The 25886-nt window shown below is 42.7% G+C and overlaps 1 protein-coding gene across 1 annotated transcript in view; it reads right to left on the reverse strand.

The window, feature by feature from the left end:
• Positions 1-25886, reverse strand: part of RASA3 (RAS p21 protein activator 3) — a 130064-nt gene that overhangs the window by 29728 nt on the left and 74450 nt on the right. Inside the window, exons 5-8 of the mRNA XM_081198343.1 lie at positions 17259-17335; positions 6708-6788; positions 4618-4690; positions 112-191 (exon numbers count right to left, since the gene is read on the reverse strand). Coding sequence (XP_081054469.1) covers positions 112-191; positions 4618-4690; positions 6708-6788; positions 17259-17335 — 311 coding nt within the window. The remainder of the gene's footprint in view (positions 1-111; positions 192-4617; positions 4691-6707; positions 6789-17258; positions 17336-25886) is intronic.

The following is a 25886-nucleotide window of genomic DNA, read 5'->3' on the forward strand; positions in this document are numbered from 1 at the left end:
TGAAAGAGAAATGACCTGTTTAAGGTCACGAAGAAGTGGAGACTGCTCACACTTTCTGCACAACCCTCATGGGGATTGGAGTACCTTTGTTTGTGCATGCAATGAATTTACCTGATTTCCATCTTGTCAACTTCATCGGCATCTTCAATATCAAAATGAGATTTCTTGTTATAGCTGCAGGGTCTCGTAACCTAGTGCAGGTAAGAAATGTTAAGATAGTAGGATCTCATTAGGTAACAATAATCTCATTAAGCAGTCACTATATATAGGGAAGCACAATCAGATTACGCGCTGCACTAGTTTCACAGGTGTAAAGCCCCTATTGTTTCACCATATCCAAAAGCTTTTAGAATAGGTAATAAATTACTGAACATACATACTTGTATACCCCACTTTCCAGTTTAAACCAAATAATGTCAACCATACTAAGTGTTCCCTTGAAAATCTGGCAGCAAGAAGAAGAAAGTGGAGTCCCGCAATCTCAGATCTACAACAATTTTATCATGATGATTGCTAAACCTCAAAATACAGTGTCCGTATTTTCATACCATAGACTTACTTCTTTAAACAAAAGGAAAAAGGAGAAGAGCTGACAATCTGATTTGGAAAATGGTTTCTAGGTCTATCTCTGCAGCTATTCACTTATTTTCAATGCAGTCCTATACATAACTACTCAAAAGAAAGCCACATTGGAGGTTCAATGGGCTTCTTCCCAGCTAAGTAGAGGTTTGTTAAGGATGTTGATGATGCATAACTTGTTTTTGAGAAACCTGTGATGGGTTTTAGTTATCACAACATCCTTTTCTAAGTGCTCACAGACCGACTGCTAAATTATCTGCTCTACAACCTTTTCTGGTATCAATGCCCAGGTGTCACCCTTGAGAAACACAGAAGTTGTAGCAGAAACAAAGCCCTACTAGCACAAGAGCTTAGCTACTACCACCCTAGGGGATGCGGGTGGCACTGTGGTCTAAACCACTGAGCCTCTTGGGCTTGCCGATCGGAATGCTGGCGGTTCAAATCCCCGCAACAGGGTGAGCTCCCATTATTCTGTCCCAGCTTCTGCCAACCTAGCAGTTTGAAAGCACGCAAGTGCAAGTAGATAAACAGGTACCACTGCGTCAGGAAGGTAAACAACATTTTTGTGCACTCTGGTTTCCATCATGGTGTTCTGTTGTGCCAGAAGCGGTTTAGTCATGCTGGCCACATGACCTGGAAAGCTGTCTGTGGAAAAATGTCAGCTCCCTCGACCTGAAAGTGAAATGAGCGCCGCAACCCCACAGTCGCCTTTGACTGGACTTAACCACCCAGGCGTCCTTTACCTTTACTACCACCCTAATTTAAGTTTCAATCCCCCATCCATGTGTCTCCAGGATGGCATAAAATAGGTGTTCATAAGGAAATGGATTTTTTCCCCTTAAACACATTAAAACTAAAGGCTAGCCTGGAAATCTTAATTGTGAGCCACTCTGAATGCAGTATCTTCTGGGAAAGTGGCAAATCTAACTTAAATTCTAAAAACCTTTAAATTTGTTGGATGTTTACTAGGGAGGGAAGATATTCAATATAGCTACCAAAAATATATATAATTTCCCACAGCAGTTTGCCATGTGTGAATGCACTAGGTCGGAGGTGGGGAACCTTTGACCTTCCAGATGTTGGTGGACTACAACATCTAAGTCCTAGCAAGTATAGTCAAGGAAGATGGGAATTGTAGTTCAGTAACATCTGGAGGGCCAAGGGTTCCCCCATACCTGCAATAGGTGTAGAAGCTGAAAAAGTGAGGAATAACATTTGCCACATGGAATTTAAAGTCAAGCCGCTGTGATGACATCAGGATAAAAAGGGAGGGGAACAAGCTCACTATTGCACACATTAAACAAAATAAATACAGGTTGACTTTGTTAAAAATGGAATGGAAACAAAAGGAGCAGGTTGTTTTTTACACCTAGATTACACCTGGAGTGTCATAGTTTCTTTTTCTTATTGTTGAGGTAAAACATCTGGTGGGGGGGGGGCCAAAGGATAGCAGAAAACAGTATCAGGGTAAATTGCTTGCCAGTTTACCCACAGGTCTTAGTGCCAGTCATTGCAGGGGTTTCCAAAACAGCAAACAGAATTTATCTGTTTTTGTTTTTGTTTTCCTTTTGTTGAATTTATCGTATTTGGGAGATAAGTTAGCCAAACCAATATTGTCTGCAAATCTACATGTTGATACCTTGACTCTCTTGGATCGAGGTAAATATCCTAAGAGCTGTTTTTCTGATTTAACATAGATGTTATCTTCTGAATATACTAACAGCACACACTTCACAATGCACTTATAATAGTACACAGGCAGCTGTGTGTGCAAAGCACAGGAGGAAACTGTTTTAACATTTGGGTTATCTATAGATCTTTCTCATAACATGATTGCAGCAACAAAAGCTTTGAGGTTTTCAGTTCTAACCAGAGGATGACACAGAAACTACCACTACAGTACCCCACCCAGCAATAACCACAGCTTAAACTGTACTTGTGAGCGAGATGTGAATATATTCAAGGGCTCCTCCCTGTTGTAAAACAGAAAAATGTTTCTATGGGTCAGAAGTGGTTCTTTCCCACACACAAAAGTAACTTTGCAATACATTTTTCTTTTTTAAACGTATTACCAGAATGATTTAACTGATTTTTTTTTAAAAAAATCGAAGAAGGTGAAATTACTGTTCCAAATACAAAGCCACACAAACAGACATTTAAAGGGTATTTCCCGCAAATCATGAAAATAATGGGAAATAGAAGCATTGGAAACAAACAGTTCTAAATTATGTGTTTAGCTTAAATGCACCTTGGAGCAACAGAGTACAGTAATTCAATATACCAAACTATGTCAGCATCATTATTGCCCTGTTTTGTAAAACCTCTCCACAGCTACTTACAAAATTAATTTCATTTTGGACACATCCACACTATTACAGAGGGCAGTTCAGAGTAAATTTGATTTAATTAGAGCTTTAAAAATTGGTCATAGCCTTCCAAATTCAAGTCTTTGAGGCTGCAGATGCAGCCATCCTTATGGCCTCAAGATAATTTGCTAGGATAGACTCTGATACGACCTTTCTTAGCTGCTGCCTCCTTGTGCCAAATACCAACTTGTCCATTCCCTCCACCATTTCTAGTTTTGAACACAAATGCCAAGACAAAAGCAGCTAGGCCCCGTTATCAACTCATGAGGCAGGAATGGATGGTAGGGGGAGCAACATGGAACCTTGGCGATCAGCAAAAAAAGAAGAAGAAAAAAGCTGGACATGTTCCCAGTTGGGAAGAGGAATATGTGTGTTTGAAAAGCTAATAGAAGATATGAGGCACTGATTGTCAGACTGTGCCTCTCAAAAATTGCCGGTCGATCAGCAAAAAAATGCCACAACTAGCCCATAGTTCTGAGGAGGACAAAACACCCTTACCTCACACTTTAGAGCTGTGTTTCCCAAGCTTTTTTTGGACTACAACTCCCATCATTCCTAGCTACCAGGACCAGGGATGATGGGAACTGTAGTCCAAAAGCAGCTGGATACCCAGGTTTGGGCAACACTGCTTTAGAGTCTAAAAAGGTAGCTCTGAGGCACAATAGATGATACAGGTGAAGGATGGAGAATCTGTGGACTTCCAGATGTTTTTGGACTCCAACAGCTCCAGCCATGATGATGGGAGCTGTAGGCCAGCAACATTTGGAAGGCATCAGATGCTTGGCCAAACGACTGGTTGTGGATGATGGGAGTTGTAGTCCAAAATATCTGAGGCCAAGAAGTTGGGGGAGGCTGGAACAGACAACAACACTAAGCTAGATTAATGATCTGACTCAGGACAAGGCAACTTCGTTCCTGGTTAGCAGCTGCGTGCTACGCAATGTGGGGAGTTATTTAGACCTAATGCTAAAGCTTGCTTTACAACAAGCTCTTTTAGAACACAAATGCAGGGGGGAAACAGTACTGTGAGCTTCATTCAGGGTTTGGGTTGAGGTTCTGTTCCAAGTTTGCATGTATTCCTACTGTGATCGCTACCAAGACAACAACAAACAAGTGGGTGGGAGTGGCAAAATTTTGAATGACGCTAGGCTTTGCCCTGCCTTCATTCATCTTTTTTTTTTTTAACGTCCTATTACACAAAGTTCTAGGCATTTCCAGAGGAATGGGAGTGCTTTCTATTGAAGCGAAGAGAGAGCTTTTGTGTCACAGCATGTTGGCAAGCAACCAATACCTTCAGATTTTGAATGGCTTGTTGCTATTGCCTTTAAAGCTTTTTTACATTTCCTGTGAGACAGTCCTCCCACCATTGACCAAGAAACACAGGGCAGAGAGGCTATAAAACCACAGTCTAGAAAGCACTCACTTATCAGCACTAATTCAGAGCTTGGATGAGTGGTTCAGAAGGGCCAAGTTGCGGAGGGGGGATGGTATTGCTATGCAGAAGAACTCCATTCACCTGGAAAAGTGATGCATTTCTGCCTCAACAGACAGCTACCTCGGGCTCTGTTTTGAACACCCTCTAAAAGGTTGCAACTGGCCCAACATGCAACAGTGACGACAGCTCAATGCACAGAGCATTGCAATTTATCACTCCTTCTTCTGAAATACCAACCTCAAAATAAAACACTTCATCGAACTGTGGGTTGTTTGTCTTCTTTTTAACTTTCGTCTTCTTGACATCTGATCTGCAGGAAAAAGTAAAAGGCAGAAAAAGTGATTACCCAAAACACAGCCAGTTGTTTTGTACCTGTGAAGTCTGCTGCTTCACTTTAAAAGTCCTTAACTCTGGGCCTGTTTGGATGTTGCATCTACCTTGACCTCTTGCATGGCGAGATTAGGAGCAGGGCCCCTGGGCTTGGTCTCCTCCCTCTCCTCCCTTAAAGGTAAAGGGTAAAGGGACCCCTGACCATTTGGTCCAGTCGTGACCAACTCTGGGGTTGCGGTGCTCATCTCGCTTTATTGGCCGAGGGAGCCGGCGTGCAGCTTCCGGGTCATGTGGCCAGCATGACTAAGCCACTTCTGGCAAACCAGAGCAGTGCACGGAAACGCCATTTACCTTCCCGCTGGAGTGGTACCTATTTATCTATTTGCACTTTGACGTGCTTTTGAACTGCTAGGTTGGCAGGAGCAGGGACCGAGCAATGGGAGCTCACCCCGTCGCAGGGATTTGAACTGCTGACCTTCTGGTCGGCAAGTCCTAGGCTCTGTGGTTTCACCCGCGCCCCCTGGTCTCCTCCCTTACTGCCTGCTAAATGAGATGATGGGTATCCCATTGGTTTTTTTGAACCAAAAGCAGCATTTTCATTTGATTAAACAATTTCTACATTTGGTTTTCCACTCTCCAGCTTGCAAAGTGGCTCACAACAGTTAAAACAGCAGTCCAAACAATAACTCATAGAAATAGCTATAAAAAAATCTGTAGCATTCATAAAAAAACAGCAAAATATTTTAGAAGCAAGCAAAAGCAAACAGAGTAGGGAAACGTTACAGATTATCCATTAAAAGTCCTGATGAACTGGCATCTAAAGAGATCATAATGCCGATGCACAATAATAATAATAATAATTAACTTTCTATCCCCCCCATTCTCCCAAAGGAGTTCAGGACAGCAGCTGCCTGAGTAGTAAAAAAATACAATAAAAATTAAAACATGTTCTAAACACTTAAATGGGGAACTACCACCTCCAATATTCAGAGTAAGGAAGTGCCTGTATTTAAATAATTGCAGCACCTCCTGGTTTCTTTCCTACCTTAGTGAGGAGACCAAGGGAAGAAAGTGTGTGATTAGCTAAGAGTAGCTCCCAGTCTCCCTGCACACAGAAAGAAATGGCAGATAGGGAAGGAGGGAGCTCTGAACAGGTCCTTGGTAGGACCAATGATGTACGCCTCTCTCTTCCCATGATGGAGGAAGAACTCAAATGGAAGAAGAAAAGCAAAAGTGATACCTTGAGGAGTCTTAAAACAGTTCACCAAAAGGGTGAAGTTGTTAGTCCCATATATAAAGAATTAGCCTATGGAAATATTAAGTTACCAAAAATAAAAAGTAACAACCAACAAAGGTCAGTAGCAATTTGATGCTAACACACAATACTTTAATAAGATCCTGGCTTCATTTTTAATTGTGATGCTTTTATACACCATCCCACTTCTGACACCAGTGTTACAAAAACTGGATGCCACCCCCAATCTCTGCCAAGATTCCAGGGGGTTTCAAATACTCAACCAGGGTCTATGGTTCCTGCGAGAATCAAGATGCAGCAGAGACCTTCATGCCTTTAGAAATACGGTTTAATTACACATATTTACACCTTTAGTCTACATGGAAGGAGTAATGCTCTTGTGACATGGTCATCGCAGGAGGGGCTTGTTCCCCACAGCAGAGCAGCATTGGAGTCCATTGCATCTCTCCCAGCCTCCCTTCAGGCAGCCTGCCCAAAATGGTTCCTTCTCCACTTCCTGGTACTATCCCCCCTAATTCCCCTGCTCCTAAAAACTAAGCCCCCTTTATTCATTTGCATTCTAATAATCAGTTCTTTTGGTACTTAATCCCCCCGGGCATCACCTAACAAAGGAGTTCTCCTGACTTCATCAACATTTGTTGATTGAATAGGATTAAAGGCTGGTACACACTTAGGATGTGTACCAGAAATTTTGGACAAGAGAGAAATCATTCTAAACCAGAATAAACGACTAAGTACTAACCTGCATGGTCCTGTTAAGGTAACAGTTGCGTAAGGATCACACTGCCCATTCACAATGGGCAAGCCTTGGCATTCAAGAACTCTGAATAAAAGAAAGAAAATCATTACAGAGTACCAACACAAGATACCTGGAGATACAACAGAAGATGACTTTTTCAAGTCTTCCTTTTACTTCAAGAATACAGAACGACAAATCCAGCCAGCGAGGTTTTCCTCTCATAGAGTCTGTGGGTTGTGAGATTTCTTCCCAAGTTAAATGCCACAAGCTGATATCAAGGATTTATGACAAATTACTGCTGATAGGGAGGGACAAAAGATGCATCAGTGGAGTTTTGTAAACAGCATTTAAAAGCAAACACAGAGTTTACTCTTAAGACAGGGACAGGTAACCTGTGGCCTTTCAGTTTTTGGAATACAGCTGCCATCTTATTTTTATTATTAACTTATCATTTGAAAATGTGATGGGTTGAAGGATAAGCCTAGTCTACTACTGCCGAGAGAGGTGAAAAGATGAAGGAGAAGACAGAGAAAATTAAACATCACATGCATTGCATTCTCTTTTCACCTGTGCCAGACTACACTTCACCTTTTGCCGTGATATAATTTTCAGTTTACTTAGTAGAGATTTGTAATGTAAATTTACCCAACATTCACCCATAAACTTTTATTTGCAGCCAAAATAATCTGTCCACAGCAAAGCTATTCTGAAGTGCAGAGAGACGGCCCACACTCGGATGTTATGGTAGTGATGAAAAGGAAGAGATGTGGAAAGACATCTGTGTGATCCACAACATGTGGGAGGCCTTTTTCTTTCTAAAAGAAGAGTGGACTTCCCACTGCAGGTTGATAAAAAGACTTGCTGAAAAATTGAAGTGAATGGCATGGTGCCACTTATTTAATTGGCCAGAAGAAAAGAAAAAAATCATTTTGAGTATGTCATGTTATTTAACTGCAACACATCCATTCAGCTGCTGAAAATTGGACAACTGGTTTAATGTGCACAGTAGCTTTCTAATTAAAATGCTAATTGCAATTTCAACTTAAAAACCACAAAGTTTACATGCTCTTCTGCATATTGAATTAGCCATTTGTTTCATAGAAAAAGCTGAAGCATGCTACCTACAGCTGCCCAGGGAGATGTAGCCTCACAAAAATGTATGTGGTTTTTTTGTAGGTGAATGTTTGCCAGAACTAGCTTATTTCAACACAGTGGATTCTGCATATATCAGGTGTGGGCAACCAGTTGCTCTCCAGATGTTGGACTCCAACTTCCATCAGCCCCACCCAAGCATGGCCAGTGGTCAAGAACAGGGGCAGGCAACCTAAGGCCCGGATGCAGCCCAATCGCCTTCTCAATCCAGCCCATGGATGGTCCAGGGCTTTACTTGAGTAGAATGTGTCCTTTTCTTTAAAATGCATCTCTGGGTTATTTTGGGGGCCTGCTTGGTGTTTTTACATGAGTAGAATGTGTGCTTTTATTTAAAATGTATCTCTGGGTTATCTGTGGGGCATAGGAATTTGTTCATTTTTCCCCAAATACAGTCCGGCCCACCACATGGTCTGAGGGGTGGTGGACCGGCCCACGGCTGAAAAAGGTTGCTGACCCCTGGTCAAGAATGATGACAGCTGTAGACCATCAACATGTGGAGGGCACCACACTGACCAGGCAAAAACATACCTCCTTTCCCAGGCCTTTGGCCAATTAAACAATCTATGGCCTGAAGCTGAGGCTCCAATACTTTGGCCACCTCATGAGAAGAGAAGACTCCCTGGAAAAGACCCTGATGTTGGGAAAGATTAAGGGCACAAGGAGAAGGGGACGACAGAGGATAAGATGGTTGGACAGTATTCTCGAAGCTACCAGCATGAGTTTGACCAAACTGCGGGAGGCAGTGGAAGACAGGAGTGCCTGGCGTGCTCTGGTCCATGGGGTCACGAAGAGTCGGACACGACTAAACAACAACAAAATAGCCTTTTAAACTCTTTGCAAGGGGGCTATTGTTTCCGTTTGCTCCTATGGTATGTATTTTTGCGTTTTTATACTGTACGTTGCCCTGCGATCCTTGGATGAAAGGCAGTATAGAAATTTAAGAAATAATAACAATACCTCTGACAAAATGCTTGATTAAAATATACGTTTTTCAAACATCAATGTAGTACGCCACAGAAACAGGCTGTCTAGGGCTGCTGGACAGAAATTTACTGTATGTTTCGATGCATACGCAACCTACCAAATTTTACTGACAGTTAAGTGTTTGATCCCTGGTGGAAATGCAGGGACTCATCTTCTGTTGTAAAGCATGAAGCATCCCTCAGAAAGATGATTTGACAACATGAAGCACCATCTGGGATGCTTAATAGACGGCAAACAAATAAAACTGTCAATCATAATATTGTCCTAGTCCATTAGTAGCTTAATTGTTTTATGAGCCAATTATAAAATGGCTCTAAGCTTTTTATTGTTATTTTTTATAAAGACCATTCAAAAAGTCTCTCCATTCCAGTTTGTTATTACAGAAGTCAGATTACATTTTCTTCACTGCAGATGTGTCAAGAATTTTAATGAATGCACATGCGCTAAGCAGAGATGCTTTGAGAATAATGCTGATTTGGTGAACTTTTAAAAATACATACAGAACTAGCTGTAATGTATCTACTATGGAATCAGCTTCTGCTAGATTAATGCAGGTATTTTTGTTCTGCATGAGAGAACAATTCAAGAGCAGGAAAACAAGAAGAGATTTCTAACATTTAGAATGAAGAAGAAGGAAAAAAACTACAGGGAAAAGGCTGGCTTCTAAAACAGCCTCAAATCCAAGGAGAACGTGCAAAGCTATAATATGAAGACCTCAGAATGTGCACTGCTGGCTGAAATAAAAACACTGAGAGAAAGAAGACACATATCACAGGCAGGAGAGTTGTGTAGGGTCATGATTTTTAGCCCTGGTTAGGCTAGCAGACTTTTAAAATATTGAAGAGATGGAGGGAATTGGTCCGATGAAAGGCACTGGGGTTTCAGAGCGATAACAGCAGGAAATGCAGAGAGGAGAAAAGCAATTAAGAGACTTGGCTTTACTGTCATTTAATGAAATGTTGCTAATCCTTAACTCAGTTGTGGTGTTGAATTTGTTTTACAGTTGTTGTTTTTGTTTTTATTATTGTTTAGATTTGTTACCCAACCTTACCCTTATATGATTATTGGGAGGACAGGAGGCTGAAGTATATTAATTAAACATAAGGAATAATCAGGATCTATTTCCTTATCCCGGTTAAGGTGGAGTTCACTTTCTATCTCAACCTTGGAGCCTTAGAGTTTCCCTTTTCTTCTCCTATACAATTCTAGTCATATTCAACATTCTGTTTAAATGACTGAATCAAGCTAAAAAGACATACAGTGGTGCCTCGCAAGACAAAAAGAATCGGTTCTGTGATTCTCTTCGTCTAGCGGTTTTTTCATCTTGCGAAGCAAGCCCATTGACGGATTAGCGGATTAGCGCTATTAGCGGCTTATCTGCTGATTGGATCAGCTGATAAGCGGCTTAGAGGCTTAGAAAAAGGGGGGGAGGGAAAAAACCAGCAGGAACTCGCAAGACATTGTCGTCTTGCGAAGCACGCCCATAGGAGATTCGTTTTGCGAAGCACCTCCAAAACGGAAAACTCTTTCGTCTAGCGAGTTTTCCGTCTTGTGAGGCATTCGTCTTGCGGGGCACCACTGTATGTATATGTAGATAGATAGATAGATAGATAGATTAAAAGATCAAGAGAAGTATCTGACACTTCAGAAGCTTCATCAGTTGACCCCACTGGCTTATAAATGTTCTTCTGAATGGCTTGGTAACTCAGTTATAATTACCGTATTTTTTTTGTCTATAAGACGCCTCCATGTATAAGACAACCCCTATTTTCTGAGCCCAAAATTAAGAAATTTATATTTTAAACATTCCATGTGTAAGACAACCACCAATTTTAAACTTAAAAAATTTGGGGGGAAATATAGTCTTATACATGGGAAACTACGGTATTTGGTAAAAATGCTAGGAAAGTTAAATTTTCCAAGAGCTGATACTTTCAAGATCCTCTCAAAAAATCTTAGCACAACATCAAATTATGCTCTCATGAGCTAAGGCCTTCCAACTCATCTTCCTAATATTCAGGGCTTTTTTTTCCAGCTGGAACTCACCGGAACTCAGTTCTAGCACCTCTCAGGTGGGCACCATTGCCATTCTAAGAGAACAAGGGCCTCATCTATACTGTTGCATTATAACGTTATAAATGCTTTATAAAAGTGTGACACCAGGGGGCGCTGTACAGCAGTAAATGGAAATTCCATTGAGAGCTGTTAAACTTTTTCTTAGCGGCATTGTTTTTTCAGATCAGTGTAGATCCAGCCAAGGAAGGCATTCATGATAAGTTCTAACACCTCTTTTTCTAGAAAAATAGCACTGCTAATACCCAGTTTCCTCTGTGATAAACATGTTGCCTACTCTTGAATAATCCACAAGTTGGAGAACATCAAATAAAAACTGTATAAAGGTTTAATCCCAGTTGTGTGCATATAATTAAAAGTGAATAAGGAAAGCGGGGAATCAAAGGCTGTGCATTGACTCCTCTGTAAATTCCAGCTAAAGGTCAGTTATTAAAACATCCCTGCTTCAGTGCATTAAGTATGAAATCCCACAATAAATCCCAAGTCCAACATTTTGATAACCAGTGAATGAATATGAGACCTCGGGACCTGCTATTGCTATTGCTCCATGGGACCGAGTCAGAAGCTCTCTGAAGCAAAACAGTGAATCACATATTATATTGGAGAGAATGGGGTCACACTATTCACTGAGATGGAAACACAGACAATTTGTGCTTGCCATACACCCCCTTTCTACATCCCATCCCACCCCAGTTAAAAAAAAAGTGAGCTGGGGAAAATAAAAGAAAGAACTGGAAAAGGGAATGCTTACCGACCAAAAAAGATTAGTTGACCAAATTAATGGAGTACGCGGAGGTGGACAAGTTGACTGGGCAGATAAGAGATCAAACAAAACAAAAATTTTAAAAAGACTGGAACATATTCAAACAATATTTGAAAGACTATTATGGGGAAATTGAAATTTTGACTGGTTTAGAATAACTTCTGTAAGAAAAAAATACTAAAATATAGTGGAAAAACAGGAAAACAAACTCATAGACGTGTTAAGAGAGGCATTCAAATAAGTAAAACTGAGGACCCAAGTTTGAAGGGGAGGGAAGTCAAATATAAAAGGAATACGAATGAATCAAGCGATTAAGCACAATTTTTTGTTTTTGTTTTCTTTATTATTATTTAGAAATACATGTTTAGCCACAAGAGAACTGAGATGTTATAATGTGAATCTATGAATGTAAATTAAAAGAAACCAATAAAGATGATGGGAATCAAGGCTGTAATCTTATATACACTTGGGAGCAAACACTACAGAAGTGAGACCACACACATGCGGTATCAAAGAAAGGAGTTTGCGGCTACTTTGCTCCTCTTCAGACCTTTTTGCTGCCACAGCAGCACTGAGCAAAGCCAAGATTCATCTTAGCGCATGTGTGGGAAGTACTGTATTTTTTGCTCTATAAGACGCACCAGACCATAAGACACACCTAGTTTTTGGAGGAGGAAAACAAGAGAAAAAAAATATTCTGAATCCCAAAATCCAGAACAGCAAGAGGGAACTGGCTTCCGGGATAGCCTCTTGCTGTCCTGGCTTATGGGATAGCCGAGCGCAGCTTCTCCCGGGGAGGGATGAAGGCTCCCCCCTGCCCGGAAGAGGCTGCGCGTGGCTAAGGCAGAAGGCAGCCCTTCTCCCTCCTCAGGGAAAAGCCCCCAAGAGCTGCACACACTCTCCACGCGGCTCTTTTAAGGGAGCGCTGAGCAGAGCCTCCCGCCTGCATTTGCTCCATAAGACACACACACATTTCCCCTTACTTTTTTGGGGGGGTGCGTCTTATAGAGCGAAAAATACGGTATCTGGTCCACTGGGTGTTGCTGAACTACAACTTCCCATCACCGTGGCCACCAGCTGTTTCAAATGCACTACCATCAAGACCCTGCTCTGAGGGCAGTCAGCACAAACACACGGTCTCAGGGCACATGTGTCAGGTTCCATTTGAACCAAGCTTCTCAAGGACAGATGGGTCTATCAAGAGTTTTTTGTTTTGGTCATGGTAGGGCAATGGAATGGCTTCACAATCTCTAAATATCAGATGCTGGGGACCGACAAAAGAAGAAGGCCATTCACCAGTTTCGCAGATGCATTTGGCAGTGTTCATATATTCTACTTGTTAAGAGTACTAGACTGGAAGGAGCTTTGGGTTTCACCACAAGTGGGGAACCAGATGCTGAACTACAACTCCCATCTTCCATGACCAGTGGCCATACTGGCTGGGACTAAACTGGGGACCTCACAACATCTGTAAGGAAACAGGCTCCCCATCCCTGGACAGTGCTATCCAGGTTCGCCTTATGATTTTTATTTAAACAACTTCTACACCAATTTCCAGTAGGTAAAGTGTTTTATACTTGAGAATTATCTTCAGGCAAGCTCTCGGGTTTATGCTTCAAAAAGTATTTAGGAAGAACCTTTTATTAGGTAGCGCTGGAAATAAAAGGCAGGTCAACCACGTCTGTTTTAGGGCAAACCTTCAATCAACACTAATGCTTTTTCACCTCATAATCACTGTTGAAGTGAGATGTGTGCGGAAATCTGTGGCATCTGTTAGAAGCCAGCGCTGCCTCAGGGCTCAAACAATAACAGCTTAACTATTTAGGCCAAAATGCATGTGCTGATTTGGAGACACAGAAAGGGAGAGGGCAGGAGATGACATTACTGTCTGCGAAAGCTGAAATCCTGCCTTTTGTTCTAACTCACTGCTAAGGCTTATGAAAACTGCTCTCACCTGTCGCAATATCACACTGAGTCCCGGAAGCGCTAACAGCATGTATGCAACAATTCAGTTGCTCAGTGATGTGTACTAGGAACGTTGGAAGTTGCCGTGTAGCAAATCAGACTCGCTGGCTCACCTTGCTCAGTATTTTCTACAATGACTGCCAGTCACTCTCTAGGGGTTTCAGAAAGGGGCCTTTATTTGCACAACTTAAAAGAAATGACAAACCTAGACAGCATCTTAAAAAGCAGAGACATCACCTTGCCAAAAAAGGTCCGTATAGTTAAAGCTATGGTTTTCCCTGTAGTGATGTATGGAAGTGAGAGCTGGACCATAAAGAAGGCTGATCGCCGAAGAATTGATGCTTTTGAATTATGGTGCTGGAGGAGACTCTTGAGAGTCCCATGGACTGCAAGAAGATCAAACCTATCCACTCTTAAGGAAATCAGCCCTGAGTGCTCACTGGAAGGACAGATCCTGAAGCTGAGGCTGCAATACTTTGGCCACCTCATGAGAAGAGAAGACTCAATGGAAAAGACCCTGATGTTGGGGAAAATTGAGGGCACAAGGAGAAGGGAATGACAGAGGACGAGATGGTTGGACAGTGTTTTTGAAGCTACAAACATGAGTTTGACCAAACTGTGGGAGGAAGTGCGAGACAGAAGTGCCTGGCGTGCTCTGGTCCATGGGGTCACAAAGAGTCGGACACGACTAAACGACTAAACAACAACAACAAAAGAAGCTGGATTGAACCTGCAATCTTCTGCATGCAAAACATTTGCTCTAACACTGAGCCGTGGAACTTCTCCCCCCAGGAACTGTGTGCTAGAACACCAAAAGGTCAGAGACAGCTGTAAATCAAGGTCTGGGAAATGCACTAGAATCATAGAATTGTAGAGTTGGAAGGGACCCCAAGGGTCATCTAGTCCAACCCCCTGCAACGCAGGAAAAATCAAAACTTGTAGGAGCTATTTGAGCATGTCTACACTACAGTTCATTCTGATGCCGGCTCATTCAAGTTTGCTTATCTTTGCATCCCTTTCTTCCCAAATTGACTGGGGCTGCTGGGAGTCCACATCTGGAGAGCCGGAGGTTTCCCACCCCAGCTTTGCACTGCTGTGCTGAGGGGTCCTGATCTTATTATATATCCTGTCTTATTGTAGCTTCCTTTTAAAGCTTATCTTCCCTGGGCTCCCATTATCTCTCCTAGACTTTTAACACCCACGATATGAAGCAAAAGGGCCATTCACTGCAGGAAAGGAATGCTCAAATCAGCTGAAGATCAAATAAAAGAACGGAAAGGCCCTCCACAGGAAAAGGAAGCTGCCCTGGAGTCTCATCTCTTTGTTCCTGACAGCTAGTGAGGAACTGAAAAATTGGCTGGTTGACACAGTCGCTGATAAGAGCTCCCTAGTTCAGGATTCAAGGTATCTGTGGTGATCATCTCAGACATTTCCCCCTGCTTCAGATTCACAGAATACCTCATAACCCTACCTAAGATATACTTCCAGCATAAAAAGGTATAGAAACAAACTGACTTGAAGTCTCACTGTAATGAATAGCAGCAGTACATTAGAACATCTGTGCTCTCGCACCCCTTCCGGTCTGGCTCATAGACAAAAAATCCCCAGTGAACGGTACCCAAGATTTCAAGGATGCATAGATATGGGTCTGAACAGAACCTTCAACTCATATTTGTCAGATTTCAAATGCTCATCATTAAAACAATGGAAACTAAATATAGCAGCTGGGGGGAAGGGGTGTGTGAGAGAGGAAGGATCATTAGTGGCTCCATTCTTTTCTATTAGACATGAGATTATCTGAATTTAAAGGTGAGAGCTTATGATTATTGAAGTGTATAAGGTTAGCAACAATGTCATGCATTTTTCCTTGTACAGTGGTACCTCGGGTTACATACGCTTCAGGTTACAGACTCTGCTAACCCAGAAATAGTGCTTCAGGTTAAGAACTTTGCTTCAGGATGAGAACAGAAATCGTGCTCCGGCGGCGCAGCAGCAGCAGGAGGCCCCATTAGCTAAAGTGGTGCTTCAGGTTAAGAACAGTTTCAGGTTAAGTACGGACCTCCGGAACGAATTAAGTACTTAACCCGAGGTACCACTGTAGTTGGCCAATCAGTCTGCTCACCAATCTGAATTACTACCTTGCAAATAAGTCCCAAAATCTTACTACCTCACAAAAATCTTGCCAGCTCATCAGCTGATACATGCTTATGCTATTCTCCACACATGGTGACCTTCAAGAAAAAGGGGGAGTGGTGGAAAACAGCCACTTTTCTACCAATCATAAAAACTGTGTTGCCTGGTCACTAAAGAGAATGACTCACATTTGCTATAGATGACCAAGTAAAAATATCCTTACAAGCATCAATAGCTGACAAAAACGCAAGGCAAAACTTTCATAGGCAAACCACTTTCTTGGGAAGCAACAAAGAATATTGCTTGTTTTCAAACTATGGCAGTACCAATGGTCTTTGCATGCAGAAGGCAACACTCATTTTAAAATGAAATATATTCACTTTTTAAAACATGCATTTAATAGATTAGCCTAATTAACACTTTTGAGTTTAAATTGTCTGTGATTTTAAAAAAATATATATGTCTGTGATCACAGTTATGGTCAATTTGTCCCATTTTGAACACTGCAGACAGGCTCTGTATGTCCTCAGTGTTTTTAAAGGTAGAGTAAATTAGGTCATGGGAACACTGGCAGTTAATATTCCTTTGCAATAGTGTTGTTTGTGCTAAGGTGCATCACTACTCAGTTTATAGTGAAGTGTGTACATGTTAATATGACGGGTTCAAGGGTATCTTCCATGTATTGCAGGTTGTAAAATTTGCATGGCATCTAGAATTGACGCAGGTAATTTAAGTTGACTTTTAAAAGTTTGTAAACTTAAACTATATCCCTGCAAAATATAATGTATGAAGAAAGTTCATGTACTGTCCTCATGAGCAGCAGGCAGGTTTTTCAAAGATGTCCTTTCGGCTAGCCCAAACTGTGGTGGTCATGCAGTAGATGGTTTCTTGCCAGTCTAACAACAACCACCCCAGCAAGCACACCTCACACACACCACAACAATACCAGATCCCTGGCTGTCCAATCTTCCAACACAGGCTGATCGTGCCCTGTAGCCTCGCTGTTGCTCACTGTTGAAGCAAGCTGAAGCCACATAAGTCTAAAGGCATTAGCAAGTTCTCAGAGGTGGCTGGAGAACAGCTTGCAGATCCAACAAAGTAGATGAATGGAGATTGCCCTCCCCAGCCGCGCTGCAGTTTAAACACCATGTGGCCATCCCCCGGCTAACCCGATTGGTCAGCCGGGGGGCGTGACGCGGTGGCTGGGAGTCCTAATGACATGGGCAGCATCCTTCCGCCCACAGCCGGGTCACTGGGAGGTCCTGGGTCGCAGCCCACAATGCGGTCCCCCCTCCGTTTTCTGTGTGTTGCAATGGGCCTACTGTTCACAGAAAGACTAGATGAAAGCCCTATTGAGATCACAGAAGTAGAGTCTTCAGATTCGATATTCCTATTTATATTTTACATGCAATAAACTCGCATAAGTTCACAGTTCTTGTAATTAATATTACAAAATTGTAGATATGGATCAGTACCAGTCTTACCGTGTAGCGAGCTTATGGCAAATGACCCCCGTGTCTGTTATGACTTCACTCAGCCTCAGTTCTAAATGGACCTTGCCCTGGAATATAAAATAGCAAAGCATTATGGAAATTGCATACCATTAATGTAATTCTTAAAACAACCAGGCATTGTTAACTGTTACCAAGTAAGTTTCCCTCGTGAGTCTCATGATATACACAGCATATATGCCTTGTGTTGGTGAGCAGAGGATATTGTGACAGCTACGCAGACAGGCACTCTGTGTTATTCCTATATGGAGCATGCTATATTTGATTTGCTGTATTAGTACTAATTTCACAACTTTGCTGATCTGACGCAGATCCGTGTCTGGAATGAAGCAGAGTCTTGTTTCAATGCATTTGCCCCAGTCCAAATAATTGGCACATGAGGCCTGAGCACATGGAAATGCTACGCAGTAGATTGCAACTATAGAACCAGTCACAGTAATGGATTTTCAAAAGACCAATATAATGGTGAGTCAGAGAGAAAAGCAACTGGGCTTTTTTAGAAGGAAGAAAAATCAAAGGATGCCGTTTAAATGTCGAGATCTGTGTTCTAAGATTAGCAGAGAACGAGAAGAAAAAGTTCAAGCTTGCTATTGTAGCAGATAATAAAAATATGACTGCACTTGAGAAGACTGTTTCTGGAGACTCTAGAACATGGGGTGGGCAAACTAAGGCCCGGGGGGCGGTTCCGGCCCAATCGCCTTCTCAATCCGGCCCGCGGACTGGGAATACTGAAATAATGGGAATCAGTGTGTTTTTACATGAGTAGAATGTGTCCTTTTATTTAAAATGCATCTCTGGGTCATTTGTGGGGCATAGGAATTCGTTCATCCCCCCCTGAAAATATAGTCCGGCCCCCCATAAGGTCTGAGGAACAGTGGACCGGCCCCCTGCTGAAAAAGTTTGCTGACCCCTGCTGTGGAAATTATTTCCCCTACAAACACAAACTAGGAAATATAAAATTTTAAAAGCTGCCATATGTCAAGTTCTCAAGGTCAACAACTACATGCAGACACACACAGATGTGGGCTGAAATGATTCGGGTTCACCCGGAAAAAAATCAGTTAATGATAGAGTTGCCAGAAGCACAAAACAGACATTATTGAAAACTCATGATTGTAACTGAAAATGGCAGCCATGTGTCAAGTTCGCCATCCAGATTTACAGAAATGCATTAAATGATTATCATGCCTTCCCATCTCCTCCGATTGCCTATTACAAGGAGGAAGGGTGGCGAAATGTATAATGGAGAGACTTAGTTCCCTAATGAGACATTGTATCAAGAGCAGAGGAAATTTGATACATGGCTATTTTTGGTAGCAAACCAAAAACATCCTTACCATAATGTATGGTTTGTAACCGCTGCGTTTCGTTCAAGCACAGATGCTGGCATGTTCATGTTGAGCAGAGAGTTTCAAACAAAGCTTTGCATTTACGCAGTGCATTTCCATCACACAAAGTCTTTCACATACAACATCTTAGAAATCTATTCCATAGCCTTGTTAGGTAGCCAATCTAATCATTACAGATGCACAAATCACTCTGCTTCTGCATGTGTTCACTCATAAGTCTGTTTCAGGCTATTTCTGCAGCTACCTGTGCAATTCTTTTTTTAAAAAAGCCCCCCAGAAAATTATACATTGAAATTTGCATTTTAAGCGTATTTTCTCTCAAACTGCACACTTCTGAACTTATTATTGTTTCTAACTGTATATTTTCTTATCATGCACATTTCTAAACCTATTTTGATATCTATTTTGAGTTAAGAACTGTGTTGGAATATTTGGAATGAGTGAAAGCTGGTGGATAACCAAGTTCCATTCCACATGTTTGTTTGGGAGACATGGATCAAGTCAGTTGACCCTGGAACTCACAAGGATTGAATTCCTCAAGCATCACTAATTATTAACTCCATATGGTGGGGAAGAGCTAGTGATTGTGTTTCCCCCCCAAGGTCACCTACGGCAGTGGTTCCCAATTAATTAACTACTGCAGAACCCCTGTTTTTCAACATGGACCCCCTACTTTTGAAAACATTGATATCACTGTGGTAGTTTTTTTTATTGATGTGGCTAGTGCCACAGGGCCCCTGGGTGGGTTAGGCAATCGCCCTGGACTTCGCGAACCACCAATTGGGAACCACTGACCTAGCGAGTATATGGCTAAGAATCTGAACTATGGTCTTTCAGGCTCACAGCAACTGCTTTTCACTTGCACTGTTACACATAATGTCAACATATACTCTCACATCCAGTGTTTCTCAAACTTGGGTCCCTAGCTGTTGTTGGACTACAACTCCCATCATTCCTAGCTAGCAGGACCAGTGGTCAAGGATGATGGGAGTTGTAGTCCAACAACAGCTAGGGACCCAAGTTTGAGAAACACTGCTCTAAGGACTGTGCTTGGGGTGGTGATTCCTTCTTGCAGCTTTCTAAATAGAACCAAGTGTATTTATGCAATAATAATACTCTTGAAGGCAACTGAAGTGCTATGGCATCACAAGAATATAATTATTCTTGAAATACTAAGTTACTTCCAGTTCCAGAACCCAGGTGTGGATTTACAGTACTTTAAAAGCATCCTTGTTCCTATAATGTGTTATGCACTAAATGCTACTCCCATGTAAACAGCATGCTCCTAACCATGTCAATTATGCCCTTAGGGAAAACACAAGGGACCATTAAATAATTTTCTCATGGGTGCTCTAATTCAAACTGCCTCCAGAGTACTAGAGAACAGCAGATTGCTTTGCAAATTTACTTCATAACCAGGTCATCCAAAAATGTTTACATTTATAAATGACAAGTGTATTTTTGGATTGATCCTCCCAATCTCAAGCACATGTAGAGCTAGATAAACAATCATCAGCCAGACCAGAATCATATAAATGTACCGTATTTTTCGCCCTATAAGACGCACCTTTTCCCCTCCAAAAATGAAGGGGAAATGTGTGTGCGTCCTATGGGGCGAATGCAAGCTTTCGCTGAAGCCTGGAGAGCGAGGGGCGCACCGACCCCTCTCACTCTCCAGGCTTCAGGAAGCTATCCGCTAGCCGTGGGAGACCCAGCTCTCCCAGGGCTAGCAGAGAGCTTGCCTGCACCCAGAAGCTTGGGGCGTGCTGAGCTCCGCACGCCCCAAGCTTTGGGATTAGCGCAGCGCTCCGCTAGCCCTGGGAGAGCCGCGCGGCTCTCCCACGGCTAGCGGAGACCTTGCCGGCACCCAGAAGCTTGGGGCGCGCTGAGCTCCGCACGCCCCAAGCTTCGGGATTAGCGCAGTGCTCTGCTAGCCCTGGGAGAGCCGCTTCAGGCTTAGCACAGCGCACCTGGGGGGGAAATAATTTTTTTCCCCTTTATTTCCCCCCAAAAAACTAGGTGCGTCCTATGGGCCGGTGCGTCCTATGGGGCGAAAAAATACAGTATATATGCTATAAGATAGTAAAGGGGAAAGAAGTAAACAAAATTACATCTACAACAGTTAAAGCAAAGTAAAATGTATCAAGTCAAAATTATTCATTACATTAATTGACCACTTTATACAAAATGACTTGACAACATACAGCGCATCGAGGATATGCAAGACCAGAAAAATTTAAAGCAATGTACAATTAAAAAATACATAAAATGCTCATCCAGAAACATGTTAATTAGAACAAGTCTTACCCACCCCACTAAAAGACCACTCACTACCTGAGGAGGCAATGTTAATTAGCCAAAGGCCTGGTAAACAAAATGTGCCTGAAGACAAACAAAGATGGTGCCAGTTGCATCTCCCTAAGGAAAGCCACCAATGAAAAAGCCTATTCTCATGTGACTAGCCTCCACACCTCCCTAAGGTGCGACTGTTGTAAACTAAAATTGCCCTTTTCCCTTATGGGGTATCCAAGAGCCCATATAGAGTCCTTACATAGGTTCCCTATTGGTAGGAGAAAATAACAGAGGCCAACCAGAGAATATTGAGAAGCAAAGCAGCTAGTAAGCTTGATCTTTATTGATCTGTTGCAACAGGGTGCTCTCCTCACACGCAGGAAAGTAGGAGGACCCAGAAAAATGGCATGCAAGGCCTTATAAAGACTTTTGAAATTCCCCTCCTGTAGATCAAGACCACCCCCAGAAACATCATACATACATCACAGAAGGGGTGTAACCTAAGACCACCCCTCAGATACATCACACCTACATCACAGAAAAGGCGGTCTAAAACAGAACATTTGAATGTTGTTTGTTGTTTATCTCCTGTCTGGCAGGTTACTTGATTGGATTGCCTGGGGAGCCCAGCCATTCTTTTGTAGTGATAAATACTTAGTTCCTGGGCCAGGTCACAGGCTCACACCTTATTCAAACACAGACATACCCTTAAGACAGGATTTGTGAAGGAAAAGACAATGGGGAGGCTTTTCCACTTTGACCATGCAGAGAAAACATTTGCTCAGTTTAGGAATAAAAATGGCTTCAGGTCGGTCTTCCTGTGCTGATCTATGTATGTGCGGTTATGAACACTGACATATATCTAAGACCTCAAAATTCCTATCACAGGGACACACAGAGAAGGGCCTCTGATGTAGACCACAAGGTCTGGGATGGTTCATTTATTCTATTCTATTCTGACTGGATCAATTGCATACAATGGTTTGGATCTACAGAAATTGAAGACAACCATTTTTCGCTGATTTTCCCCTTCAGCCCCCCGTTTCATTAAAGTCTGCTCTGAAGAGTTGGGGAACCTTCCAGAACAGTGTGGGAGGTGACATGAGGTACTGGAAGAGAAAGGGAGAAATCACACACACACAAAAAACCTTACATCCTCACTCATGCCGCCTCTGATAAATCAATGACTCTTCAAGCTATGGTAGGCTCGGCATTTATTTTTTTTAAGGGCATTACAATAAGTGAAGAAACAAATAGGTGTTGCCTGGAAACACATGTGATTAGTCTCCCCGGGCAAAACCAGGAACTGACTGTCATAGCCAGGCAAAGCACTCACTAGACGACTCCCTGTTCCAAATAAATGATAGGGGGTGCGTTGTTTAAAGAAAGTATGGAAGAGGGAAGGAAGCACAATGATAATTTGACACATGTACTGCAAACTCTTCCTCATGACTACTGCCTTGTGATACAGTAACCTCAAGAGCTTGGATTAGCTGTAATACTGTACTACTGATTTTTACTGACATTATTGCAATGATGCAACTGCTACCACAAACCCATGAAATAAGGCGCTGCATGGTTTTCTTGTTCCTGAAGACACGTGAAAGATATAGGTTACATTGCATAGTGCAATGAATTTCGTTTCTCTCGCCTCCTTTTTCGTAACTTGAATCCACTGGTTCAGGTACTGCCCTCCGGAGCAGCAGAAAGCAAGCTTGCTCCAGCTTCCATCTAGCAGCCCTTTAGATATTTGAGGATAGCTCTCGTATCACCTCAGTCTTCTCATCTCCAGGCTAAACATATCCAGCTCTCTCAACCGTTCCTCATAAGGCCTGGTTTCCAGGCCCTCGATCATCTTGGTTGCCCTCCTTTGCACACATTCCAGCTTGTTGATATCAGTCTTACACTGTGGTGCCCAAACCTGGACACAGTATTCCAGGTGGAGACTGGCCAAGGCAGAATAGGGTGGCACTATTACTTCCCGTTCACTGGGCACTATACTTCTGCTGATGCAGCCTAGAGCTGCACTAGCGTTTTTCCCTTGCTGCGTCACAATGCTGACTCATGTGGTCTACTAAGACCCCCTAGATCTTTTTTCATATGTGATGGCAAGCCAGGTGTCTCCCATATGTACACCTGATTATTCCTGCCTAAGTGCAGAACTTTAAGGTAAAGGTAAAGGGACCCCTGACCATTAGGTCCAGTCGTGTCCGACTCTGGGGTTGCGCTCTCATCTCGCTTTATTGGCCGAGGGAGCCGGCGTACAGCTTCCGGGTCATGTGGCCAGCATGACTAAGCCGCTTCTGGCGAACCAGAGCAGGACACAGAAACGCCGTTTACCTTCCCGCCGGAGTGGCACCTATTTATCTACTTGCACTTTGACGTGCTTTCGAACTGTTAGGTTGTTAGGAGCAGGGACGGAGCAACGGAAGCTCACCCCGTCACAGAGATTCGAACCGCTGACCTTCTGATCGGCAAGCCCTAGGCTCTGTGGTTTAACCCACAGTGCCACCCACAGAACTTTACATTTGTCCTTATTGAAATTCATTTTGTTAAGTTCGGGCCAGTTCTCCGGTCTGTTCATGAATCGTGATTCAATCTATCTTCTGAGGTATTAGAGCTACCCCTCCCAGTTTGGTGTTGCCTGCAATTTGATGAGCATCCCCTCAATTTCTTCATCCAAGTCTTTTATAAAGATGTTGAACACTAATCACTTTCCCAGGTTGATGAGTAAGCATTGGGGAGTACTCTTTAGGTTTGGTCAGTCAAACAGCAACAAATCTACCTAGCAATAACATCATATAGCCCACATTTTACTAGCTTCTCCACAATAATATAATAGATTTTGTTGAGTTCCAGTACAGTGGTACCTCAGGTTACATACGCTTCAGGTTACAGACTCCTTTAACCCCAGAAATAGTACCTGGGGTTAAGAACTTTGCTTCAGGATGAGAACAGAAATCGTGCTCTGGCGGCGCAGCAGCAGCGGGAGGCCCCATTAGCTAAAGTGGTGCTTCAGGTTAAGAACAGTTTCAGGTTAAGAACGGACCTCCGGAACAAATTAAGTACATAACCAGAGGTACCACTGTATAATTCTCCTTTCCCCCACATCTGCCTTGGCATTGCAGCAGCTCAAGAGCAGTGGAGAAGCCTTGTCAATCCAGCTCAGTGCTGGCTCAAGGATTCTGGTGATTCTGGAACCTGCAGCAAGTCTTTTAACCTGGAAGAAACCAAGAATATTCACATGCCGTTTCTGATTCTAGGTGCTCATTGCAAAGCCACATGAGTGTTGCTGAATAAATGAACACAGAGCAGAACTAGGTGGTAAATAGCCTTCGAGTGATGTGTAACTTTGGAGAGGGTGGGGCTCAGAAAGTATGAAAATAGGGTGGTTATTTTCATCTGAAATGTTGGAGGGCTATGTATCCGGTTACCAGACTGGCAAACAGCATCTTTCTCATCCGACAGTTGTTGTGCTGAGCCACAGAAATTATAAGACTCGCCCCCCCCCCTTCCAGTTTAGCCTTTAGCTGACGATTGCTGTGTGGTTAAAGGAGAGTTTCCTTTGGGCCATGGCGCTGCATTGACATACAAAGATACTGCAGTGACATGGGGCAATCATCTCAGTTGTGGTCTACGACAACTGTTGAAGTTCGTTTGCAAACTGTTGGTTCAAAGAAACTACACATACGGTTCAAGTAGTGAACTGTTGGCACCAGCTAAGGCCTTGGACTCCACTCTTACAAGGGAGGGAACAATTAATGTCTCAGTGAAAGATTGTGTGAGGCACCTGCCTTCAAATACTTGGTGAGTTGAGATTTCTGCATTCCATAGGGTTGGAGTAGATATATAATAATAATAATAATAATTTATTATTTATACCCCGCCCATCTGGCTGCGTTTGCCTAGTCACTCTGGGCGGCTTCCAACTGAATATTAAAAGCAGTACAGCTTCAAACATTAAAAACTTCCCTAAAGATGATCCTAAGGGTTCTCTTCCAACTACACAATGCTATGTGGGGTGCAATATGAAGTAAGATGAAGAGGAGAAAGAAGAAGAAGAAGAAGAAGAAGAAGAAGAAGAAGAAGAAGAAGAAGAAGAAGAAGAAGAAGTTGTTGCTCTCTCTTGACCCTGAGTAAAAAAAATGGCAAGACTGCCAAGATGGTTCCTTAGAGAAAAAACACAATGAGCCATCAGATTGCTCAGTGGAGAGTAGAGATAGGTCAAGGGCCACCCCTTCTCCCAATATCTTTTCATCTGCGTCTCAGCATGCCCACCCCCATTTCCATGCCCTTCCGGTTAGGAATCTATGCTACTTCCCCTCATGTGAGCTTTTTAATCCCATTCACCTCAGTCAGAACAGTAGTAGGTTCCATCTTCACTATATATTTAAAGCGGCATTATACCACTTTAAACTGTCATGGCTCCCCGCAAGACTCTTGGGAACTGTAGTTTGTTAAGGGTGCTGAAAGCTTTTAGGAGACCCCCTCTTCTCCTCACAAAGCTATATTTACCAGAGCAGTTTAAGAGTTTATCCCCTTCTTCCTAGGGAACTCTGGAAATTGCAGCTTGGGAGGGTAACAGGGGTGTCCTAAGAACTCTCAAGACCCTTAATGAACTACCGCTCCCAGAATTCCTTGGGGGGGGGAAGAATGGCTGTTTAAAGTGGTAGGATACTGCTTTATATTTAAAGTGCAGATGGGGCATAGAGACAACTCTGGCAGCACCTTCCATATTATTCATTCCACCATTAATATCTGCCTGTCTCTTGGCTCAAGCATGGGAGTCAGGGTAAGGAGAAAAACTACTAAAACCACAATGGGAGCAGGAGGTAGACAACAGGCAACACCAATAGTCCTCTGCTTTATGCAAGTTACAGCCCCATTGTACAGTATGGAAAGACGAAGCTGTCAGGACCTGGCTGCTGGGTGAGAGGAGGAAAGGCAGGGGGCAGAAGGA

This window comes from Podarcis bocagei (genome assembly GCF_964188305.1).
Source record: "Podarcis bocagei genome assembly, chromosome: 6".
NCBI classification, from domain to species: domain Eukaryota; kingdom Metazoa; phylum Chordata; class Lepidosauria; order Squamata; family Lacertidae; genus Podarcis; species Podarcis bocagei.